We start from the raw sequence: 10234 nt of genomic DNA on the forward strand, positions 1-10234 counted from the left end.
TGAATCATGGTTCTTGGAAGCAGAAAATGGGCTATTTGATTATCACTGCTGGGAATGCTGTGTAGTGAAACTGTGGGTGAGGGAGTAGGAGGTTCTGCTTCTGCTCGTCTTGCAACTCCTAAATATGATCATAAACAGCTGAATTTGTTTCAGGCTTACAACTCTGCTTGTAACTACACCCACCTCTGTTTGGGGCATAAGCTTTATCACCAGCGTGAGTTAAAAGACATTTCTGGGAGGCGTGATATTTGAGGTTGTTCCACACCTTAAGCGGATGGTTCCGCCTGCTGAATGTATATACATGACAGTGTGCTTTTGTCTATGCTCACGATCTGGTTACTTTGTTTCTAGGGCTCATGACAATAAAAGAAGCTCATGATATAGAAGCCAGACTTAATGAAGTGGAAAAGCTTCTGAAGACTATTATAAACATGCCCTGGAAGGTGAGTAAGCCAAGTTCCACATTTAGCCCATCTTGACTCCTCCTTGATGGTGACACGCTCTCTCATGCAGATTAGAAAGTGATGGGCTTTGCCAAACTCTAAAAGAAGCAGCAATTTATTGAGTATCTTGGGAAAATGCTGAGTGCCAGAACCCTGTAATGACATCTCTGGCTTGTTGCTTGTAATAAGTCTTTCTGTCATACTGTGAAGGGGTGGAAAGTGAGAAGAGGGACAAAGCAAACTACTGGTAAAAACATATGTCTGTTTCTTTTTCTCTTTTTAAGTATTCAAGATCTGAAGTAGTCCTCACATTCTTTGAGAGATCTCCTTTGGACCAAGTTCTCAAAAATGACAATGTCCATAAGATTCAGCCAAGCTTTCAAAGTCCAGTTAAAATATCAGGTGAGAGTTGTTAACTTCCTACATTTGACACAAGAATTACAAAATGAAAATTACTTTGTTTGCCATTCCCCTTATTCTTTCTCCATCAGCAATTCAAAAGATAGTTCTCCATAGTCTGCTTTGTAATATAGAACATATTATTAGCCTTGGTGTAATATGCAATATGCATTCAGGCAGTAAAGTGGCAGGTGAAATTGGTGGCTGATAAATGCAAAGAAGTGGATGTGAGGAAAATGCGGTCCTCACAGTTGTCATCTATGATAGTGCTGTTACCACTTAGGAAGGAGATTTTGAGGCTATTGATACAGTTCTCTGAAAATGTAAGCTTAGTGCCAAGCAGTAAACAAAGCCAGCAGTGAGAATATTGGATATTATTAGGAAAGGAGGGGAGAACAGAAGAAAGGAGCACCACCCCATCTTGAATACAGTGTGTGCAATTCTGGGCCCTCCATCTCAGAAAAGATATAATAGATTTAAAAGCATACAAATAAAGGACAAGGATTCAAATTGTTGAACAGCTTCTCTAAGGAAAAGGCTAAATAAAGAAGGACACTTCAACTTTCAGAAGAGATGACAGAGTGGGGATATGATAGAAGTCTACAAAACTGTGAATAGAAGGAGGTCAATTACCCTACTTCTGATGAAACAAGAGCTATAGGTTATCCAATAACGTTGACAGACAACAGGCTTTAAACAAACAAAAGAAAGGTTGTTTCCATATGAAGCACAGTTAAGGAGTGGAGCTTGTTGTCATAGGATATGGTGGAACTGAAAGCATAAATGACTTCAAAAAGCAGTTAGACAAGCAAATGGAGGAAAAGTACATTGAGACCTGTGACAGGTGGAGACATAGGAAGTTTCTAAACCACAGATTGCTAGTGGGTAAAATGGAGAGCAGTATTACTCTGTCCTTGCCTATTCTTTCAACCTTTCCCCTCTGCATCTGCTGCTGACTGTTGTTTAAAGGTTTGTGGACTGGTTTTGTATTTCTATACTGAAATGTTTTGTGTCAGCCTAATGGCAACTGCTGGTTTTGTGTTACCAGAAGAGTTTATTTCAGAGAGTGACATAAGAATGAAGTACTCCATAGTCCTCCAAGGTGTACAAAGTGTTTAGCATTAAACTGGTGTCAGTTTTCTGAGGTACTAACAGTGCATCGATCGGTTAATGGCCAGTCAGCGTGTCAACATGCTAAAAGTGTAAACATTGTGTCTTAAGGATTGATCTTATACACAGGGTAGATTTTTTTTTAATTGATCCTGAGCTCTGGTTCTAAGTGAACTATTAAATAAGTGATCTGTTAAGTAAATATTCTCTTAATTAAATGGTGAATGGTTTATGAGCCCACCACTCACTCTTTGGAAGTGTGCTGTGTAATGCAGAGCCTCAGTGAGAAGCACAGTCTTGCCAGCCCATCTGGGCCGGTGCCTTCTTTTGGGCCCTCAAAGCCCAGGCCACAGCACAGCACAGGGATTGTAAAGAAGAGCCCCTGGGGCCATACTGCAGGGAGGGGTGATGCAGATCTGGCTTCCTGGGAGCGAGAGATGGGAATCAACATGTGTGTCTCATGCCCCACGTGGGACTATGGAAGTTTGGATGATGCCTTGAGTTGATGTGGAAACCTCAGATAAAATTCCTCATGTGTATGTTCCTGACATTAGTCATCTTCCAAAGGCTGAACGTGGTTACTTGCTTTGCTCGTCAATGCTAGGATGTGTTCTCAGCCCTGACCCTTGAGAGCACAGTCACTGCTTTTGTCTGAAATCTGTTGCTACTCTGTGGGACTGGAGCTGTAAGTGGGTCCTAGCACCTGCCCGTTATGAAATGAAGGATTGCCAAGCTATATGCTGTAAAAATGTTTCAGAGGGTGAAGCTGCAGTATTGCTCTGGCTTGGGGCTTTTGTATAATTTTTGTGAGGGTGTGTACCCCCTTAGGGCACGTGAACTCTGTGTGTGCATGACAGAGTGTGTCACACGGTGGGTACAACAAAGAGATGGTCAAGAACCTAAAGTCAGATTGAGGGTGCCCAGCTGGTGGGCAGAGGCTAGCAGCAAAGGGAACCCTCCTGCCAGCATCTGTGTTGAGGAGCTGTGGAAACCACAGTAGCTGAATAATAACATGTTTTGATTTAATTCTAAATTAATTTTGGTAGAGACGAGTCATACCTAATTAATTGGGGGAAGATTTTCCTACCTATGCAGCTATCCAAAAACATCTTGTGGTAATTGGTTTTATCATTTAAATGATTGCTGCAAAGAATTTAGGAACATAGACAGAGATTTGATTACAATTGTTATTTACCTTGTCTGAACGTTGCACACTGGAAATGGTTTCAGTGTCTGGCATCATTGTCAGTAGATGGCAGTAAATGCTAGTGTCTAAAGAGGCTCACACAGCAATGAAGTGCTGTAACTCTTCAGTCACATCAAGGACATTAGGAGAACACTGTGACATTCGTGTTAGTCATGGTGCAGCTTTCTACATGGTTTGCAAACTTAGAAAAGCAGGCAAAAATGTTTTGTATTGTCTGAAAAAACAAACTGTCACCCACGTGGTCCTGTTCAGAGTGGTAGGTGATGGGGAAGAGAGAACGGGCTGCCCTCTTTTCTCCCTATGGTGTAAATCTTATTCTTCAGTATGATGTTGGTCCAAGATGAGTCACGAGTGCAGTGTTATTCTACTGGGACTCAGTGGTTTTTACCATCCCCAAATGTATTCTGCTAAAGTGAGTTGCAATAAAATACAGACGAAAAGTCAAAGATTAGTTTCTCAAGAAAAATAGGGAACTGAGTCCTGGCTTTACCTTAATGTAGGAACATATAAATGTACACTTAAAAAAATTACCTCTCTTCTTTCTCTCCTGCTCATTACTTGAACTGTATTGGTCTGTTTGAGGCAAGGTCTTAGGGGTTCCCTGTATGTATGTTTTGTGCCTACCATATTTTCTGACACAGACTAATTTCCTTTTGTTTGTGCTGATAATGCAAGCGTGTAACATGGGGTCCTCTTACCTTGAGGCAAATCGTGAGTTGTCCCACTTAAGTCAGTGCTGATTTACACAGAGAAGTATGTTCATTTTGTGGTGGCCCTAGCTTCATCTAAGATTAGCTTCGTCTAAAATCTTATTACATGGAAAGACTCTGAATAAAGATTAACTTCTCATTCACATAAAATACTATTCTTTATTTATAAACTCTCCCTATAGGAGTAACTCAGTGGAATTAGGTGTAAATTTTAGGTATTCCAGATTGGAGGCTTCTTACACAGTGAGAAACAAATAAGCAGAGTTGAAGGCAGTGTAGAAGATGGTGGGTTTTTATATGACTTAAAGATGGTGGTTGAATTAACTTGGAAGGTAACTTTTTATTCCCTTTTTTCTTGTCTTTTTGATTTTTTGCTTAACTGGCTTAAGCCTAGGACTATCCAGGAAAAATACAAGAATGTTTTGGTAGTGGTAGGTTGCAATAGGTGGATGGGCTGCCATTCCACTGAGGGGGACAAAAATTTTGCCACTGGCAATAATGGGACTGGTTCATCCTGGTTCATAATCATGTCAATGCCGTATGATATGCAGTTGTTTTCCAGCTTTTTTTTATTATTTTCATCTTGTTTTTCTTTCTTTTCCCAACAGAAATAATGCGATCAAATGGATTTTGTTTAGCCAACACTGAAACAATAGTCATTGACCACAGTATACCCAATGGAAAAGAGAAACACCTGGACGTAGATTCAGCAGAACACTTGTAAGTGAGATTTGTGCAGGAGTAACGCTGTCAGCCTCAGATAAACTGGAGCTTTTCCCCACTCAGAGCAAAAATTTGTCTTCTAACTAGGAACAGGTCTGGTACAGTTGTAATTTTGACTGGTTAAAGATTACTGGGCCTGATTGCGAAGGCTTCACAGCTCTTTCCATTAAAATTGATAAAATGTCTGTTGGTGAGAATTACTGACCCCAAGGAACAAAGTCCTCTGTGTGAAGAAAGCATGAAAAAAGCTATGGTTGTCATAGGGGTCCTGCCAGGTGGGAATAGAGGAGTTTTTTCTTTCTCTCATGACTCTGATGAGAGTGGGTTTGAGCTCAAATTTGGAAACTCAAACATCCTTACAAATAGAATATCCTACTACGAAGGGTATGCTTTATTGGGAAGCAAAACACCATCCTCGAAGGAAGGGAATACACCCCTGAATGTAGTCAAAGGAAGCTGAGCGGCTGCTTGGGTGCTGCAACATGCTGGGACTTGGCAAAACATCAGTGTTTCATTAGGGGAGAGGGAAGTAGACCAGTCTTTGTAAATTCTGCCTCCTAATGCGTGTAGGTATTCTGGGGTCAGAGATCTGTAACTAGGAGGGTTTTCATGTAGGTCTTAAGTCACTGATTGTTTTGACAGATGGTATTGACGGAAATCTGCTCCTACAGATTTTTTGTCATGGCAGGTGATTGATATTTCAATGAGGTACAGGTAGTGAGGCATTTAAATATTTTTAATGAGAAATATTGACGTACATTTTCATTAGAGCAATCGAAATGATGGAAACAGAGCACTAAAGCCCTATGGAAGCTTGATCTTTGAATGCAGCGCTCTGTCTTGCCACATTTGACATGTGGTCATCGCTAGTCTGTGGAAAGGTTTAGAGCTTGACAAGGTTTTGTCAGGGTCTGGAATGTATCTCTGGCTCCAGTGTAAGTTCTTGAAGTCTTTCTATTAACTTGTCACTTAGTGTTTTGAACCTTGACCTTGCTAACAGCATTTAAGGTTGCATTAATGAATCTGAAGTGACACGCTGGATGTAATTCTGTAAGGCCAATGTCTGGAAATTCAAGTTGTCATAGTTCATAGTGGATCACTTTTCAGTGTGAGTGACAAATAATAGGAGCAAATTATGAAAGAAAGCCTTTTTCTGCCTCATTTTGATTATTTTTAAAATTATGTATTTATTTTATTTTTTAAGATCTAACTTTCATTTTAAAAACATGTTGCAGCCAAGCAAAAGTTACTTGTCTGGGATAAAAAACTGTCACCATCTAATTGTCATTCCATTGAAGTCAGAGATTATTAAGGCCATAAAATATTAATATGATAAAAACTGTATGCTAGGCATGGTTTCCCAGAAACTGTGGTGGAAGAAATAAATCATGATAACAGCCTGGCTTTTTGCATTTGTATTTTCACTTTCCTGAAGGAAATCAAATCAGGAGTCAGGAAGTTAATAAATTTTAAATGTCTCTTTTACACAATGCCCCAATTTTGCCCATCCTGTAGCTGTATTTTATAGCTGAGAGGTAATGGCTAGGAGATAATGGCACTTGTGTAGCACAGTGGTTTTGTAAAAATTTAACTTTTTTAAAAAGCAGAAGTCTTCTATACTGTTGTTTTAAATGTAGGTTGGTACCCCAGAAAGGAAGCTTTAAAATCTTGCAAAATCCTATGCAGTTCCTTTTTGGTCTCTGTAAAATTGGATTTACGAGATTGGTGTTTTCTGTTCTTAAATCAGAGTTAATTCCTTGTGGACTTGTATATCTTCAGATAGGAACTTTTTCCTTTCAGCAACATACAACTCTGTATGACTTTGGGGTTTTGGCTGCTGATGTATTTGAATAAGACATTTTGCAAAGCAAACCTGTATTTTTTGTGGAGGAGCACTTGTAGCTTCAGCAGGTGGCAATCATTCCGCGAGGTCCCGCTGCACTGGTCAGCTTTTGTAGCCTGCAGTGCTACCTACTCAGCAATCCAACAGCTGAGTAGTCTCACACTTGTTGCAAATGAAACTATAGCATTTTTGCAGGTTAGAGTTGCTTGCTCTGTTGTTCTGAAGTAGTTGCTTTCTGCTTCCTTCATTTTCTCTCTAATTGTAGTCAGCAGTACACCACACTATTGCAAAATGCAGTGAACCCAGTGTGCTCAGCATCCATGTGGCATAAATAGTCCTTTTATGTGTGCTTCTTTGAGTATTCCACAGTCCTTTTGAAAGGAAAGGTGGTCAATCAATGCATTCTAACTTATGCTTTGGTTTTGTTGCAGAGGTGCCTTCCCCTGCCAGAACCGTTTGCATTTCTTTTAGGCCAGCAGTAGAGCCAGTGGCATTGGACGTGGTGCCTTTTTGGCAAATTCACTCCAGTACTAGATATGCGTTTTCAGGACGGCGCTGCCATTGTCACAAGCATCTTGTGGTCCATGGGAGAGACTTTCACCGGTGGCAATGCAAAAGCAGCACAGAGATGGTGAAGTTAGATACAGAATATTTGCAGGAAAATTTAATCCTACCCTTGACAGGAAAAGCAAATGTTTCCCCTGTGCTTTTTAGTCTTAGGTGGGAGGAGATCTGTTTGTATGTAAGGTGATGTAAGGAGCTGGGCTGTTGTCTCACACCGTGTTTACACTTGGGGTTGCTCCTGTGAGTTAACGAGCTTCTATGTCCCTTGTTTCCTCTCTTCTTCCTGGCAAATGTGAGCAGTAACTAATGTATTAACAGGAGTTAAAATGATAAAGACGTTTGTCTTACATCACAAGGAATAGGCCATTGAAAAGGACAGTGTGTCTGCCAAGGTGCTTTTAGAAAAAAACAGCAAGAGCAGCAGTTTGGGCATTGAGGAGTCTACATGTCCATAGTAGTTTGCAGAGTTAGTGTAAACTTTATTACGGGAAAAAGACCTGTTGGTAACAGCACAAAAGTATTTTGACTGTTGGGTGTCCTATAGAGCTGCTAGCTGTAGTAAACAGCCCTGATTCATTGGGTTGGGTTTTGTATGAGAGCTCTAGAGCAGTGCTTTGCAGTAACCACAGCACATGAATGCCACTGCTTTGTACCTTATGTGCTGCTTGCAGCACCCTGTCAGTGAGAGTGAAGAACCACAAAATCTGTGGGGCCTTCCAGTTTTAACAATCTAGTTTTATCCAATTGACAAGGGAAGGAGAGCAGAATCTGAATAGCCTTCTTGACTCCTCTTCTGCTTTCTTCATCCTATCTGCCCCACTGGTATTTCCTAATCTGTTGTTTCTGGATCACTAGTGGTCCATAAGTCAGCACAACGTGATCTGTGAAGTGTTTGCAAGTTACCAAGTTGACTCCCTTCTGCACATGTTCCCACACATGCAGGCGAGCAAACAGCCTGGAGGGAGTAGAGCAACGAGGGTAATAAACGTTCAAAGTTCAGGCTCATTTCAGTTTGGTTGTAAGTAAAGAGCATAGCAACAGTATTGCAGGAGAAAATCCATGAATTTCTGCTCAAAAGACATTGTGGTCCTCATAGTTAAAAAGGAGGTGAGAAAGACCAGGTAGGAGTGTGGAAAAGACAGAGCTGTGTCCATACATTGCAGGAGGTATAGACCATGCTATCCAATAACACGCAGTGCTTCTAAAGAAAGTTTTGGGGAGAGATGGGAATGGGAGATTTATATGTTTGTTTACCCTACTGCTCTTCTTCGGGTCCTCTGAAACACCCGATTCTTAGGGCTCTCTAGGGTGAGGTTCGAGGGATGTCTGCAGTTGCCTCACTTAACTGAAGGAGCCTAACCAGTTAGTGTGTAGGTGAGATGCAGTTTTAAACCAAATTATTTTAAAGCTTCATCTGTTTATCTGCTATTCAGAGAGCTGAAGTATGTCAGCCTAAAAAGATGTTAGATCTACATCCTACAATCAGAGCTAGGTTAGGATTTCTTTTTTCCATCCTGTGTAATTTTTCAGTTTCTATTTCATTTTTTTCCTCACTCTGTCAGAATGAATGCAAGTTCTTTCAAAATATTAAAGACAGAGTGTGAGAAAAAGAGACTTGATGGTTCTTCAAGTCTCTTGCTTGAACTGAGATGAGATTTTATCCTTGGTCTGCAGTGACTGCCTTTAACTGCTAGGCTATCTGTGAAGATGTAAAATGTTTTCTTACTGCAGAAATTCAAGCCTCCTTGGAACAGGAATGTTTGTGACTGATGAAAGTTTTAACAAGTTGATGCCTTCTGTTTGTGAGTAGGTGTCAGACAGTGGGTAATCCTTGAAAACTTCAGGGAATAACACAGGAGTTAAGTGGGAAGGAAAATACCAAAACAAGTGAAACTAAATTTGGGAATCTCTTTATATTCAGATGTTCTCTGCTTGTCAAAACCTAAATCTTGTGCCAAGGGGAGGACAGCGAGGCTTTGGAGGAAGGACACTGTAGTCATTGTTTCCTATTTGTGTTAGACATTTGTCCTCATACAAAAGCCAAACACAGAGAGGGTATCTGTGAAGTGAAAGGGTGAGAATCCAAGTTCAGATGGGAAACAAAGGCAAAAGGCAATTTCCTTTCCATTCTTACTGGGAACTGAGGGATTTTGTGTTGCTGACACATGCTATGAGAACAAAATGGAAGGATGTGGACCTCAGATGCATGGTTCACTCTTCCAGAGCTCACTTGCTGCTTTCTTCATTCCTCACGATGAGCTTTGAAAGCTAGGGGAGGACAAGGTGCTTTGCTTGCATGCACCATGGTTCTCACTGGCCTATAGTTTATAAATATAAACATGGGTGTGAGGAGCAAGAGGTGTGGTTGGGATCAGCTCTGAGTACTTTCTGTGAAGATTTTCCCACACCACAGTGAAAAATCTTCTAGACTCATAAAAATTCTATTGTAGAGGTATCCCAAATTGCCTGACAAGAAAGGCTAGGTCCCAGGAAATCATTCATTCATTCATTAGTAGGAGGGGAGCCCTGGGGCCCGAAAACAAATTAATAGTTTTTGATCCGGATCATCTTAAATGCACTGTGGTAACCAGGTGTCATGAGATATGAGGTTCAGGTATTATAATGACCAGTGCTGTGAAGAGTCAGTGTCATACTAGAGAGGAGTCATCAAAGTCCCTTTCACTGAAGACTGCTATCTAAAGAGACTAGAACTTGCTCTCCTAGTGTGTTGTGCAGGTGTGTTTCAGTGTAGTTTAAAAAGGGAGTAGCCATCCTGTTTAACTCAAAGCAAACTCTTCAGTCCATTCATTTCCATAGGTTATAAATAAATAGGTTTTTCTGTTTATTTAAGGACATGGAAAGCAATGATTTCCATTTACTTGGTTTATGAAAGTGACAGTGGATGCCATTGCTGGTGTCTCCAGTAGGTTGCGCTGGCATCATAATACATAGGCGGATGTCAGAGAAACTATAGCTCAGTGATTCACAGTTGATCTGCGTGGACCTTCTTTGACATTTTCTTGTGTGAATTCTAATTTCAGGCTGCCAAGAGAGGGAGTGAGATACTGAAGCTTTGGAAAAAGAGTTGGGACTCTAGATCTTTGTCTTACAAACTGAGCCTCACAAAGCTGAAGCTGTAAACCAGCATTAGAAATGCTTCCACTGCAACACTGCTCTGGTGTGAAGCAAGGCCACATGTTACATTTTCTCAGAAATTTAACTTGTAGTACCAGCA

General features: G+C 40.7%; 1 protein-coding gene across 1 annotated transcript in view; it reads left to right on the plus strand.

Moving 5' to 3' along the window:
• Positions 1 to 308: 308 nt before the first annotated feature.
• Positions 309 to 10234, plus strand: part of PXDC1 (PX domain containing 1) — a gene marked incomplete at its 5' end in the record, with an annotated part of 10269 nt that continues 343 nt past the window's right edge. Inside the window, 3 exons of the mRNA XM_010083981.1 lie at positions 309 to 443; positions 728 to 845; positions 4478 to 4589. Of these exons, the coding sequence (XP_010082283.1) occupies positions 309 to 443; positions 728 to 845; positions 4478 to 4589 (365 nt within the window). The remainder of the gene's footprint in view (positions 444 to 727; positions 846 to 4477; positions 4590 to 10234) is intronic.

This window comes from Pterocles gutturalis, unplaced genomic scaffold, assembly GCF_000699245.1.
Source record: "Pterocles gutturalis isolate BGI_N339 unplaced genomic scaffold, ASM69924v1 scaffold18710, whole genome shotgun sequence".
Taxonomy (NCBI): domain Eukaryota; kingdom Metazoa; phylum Chordata; class Aves; order Pterocliformes; family Pteroclidae; genus Pterocles; species Pterocles gutturalis.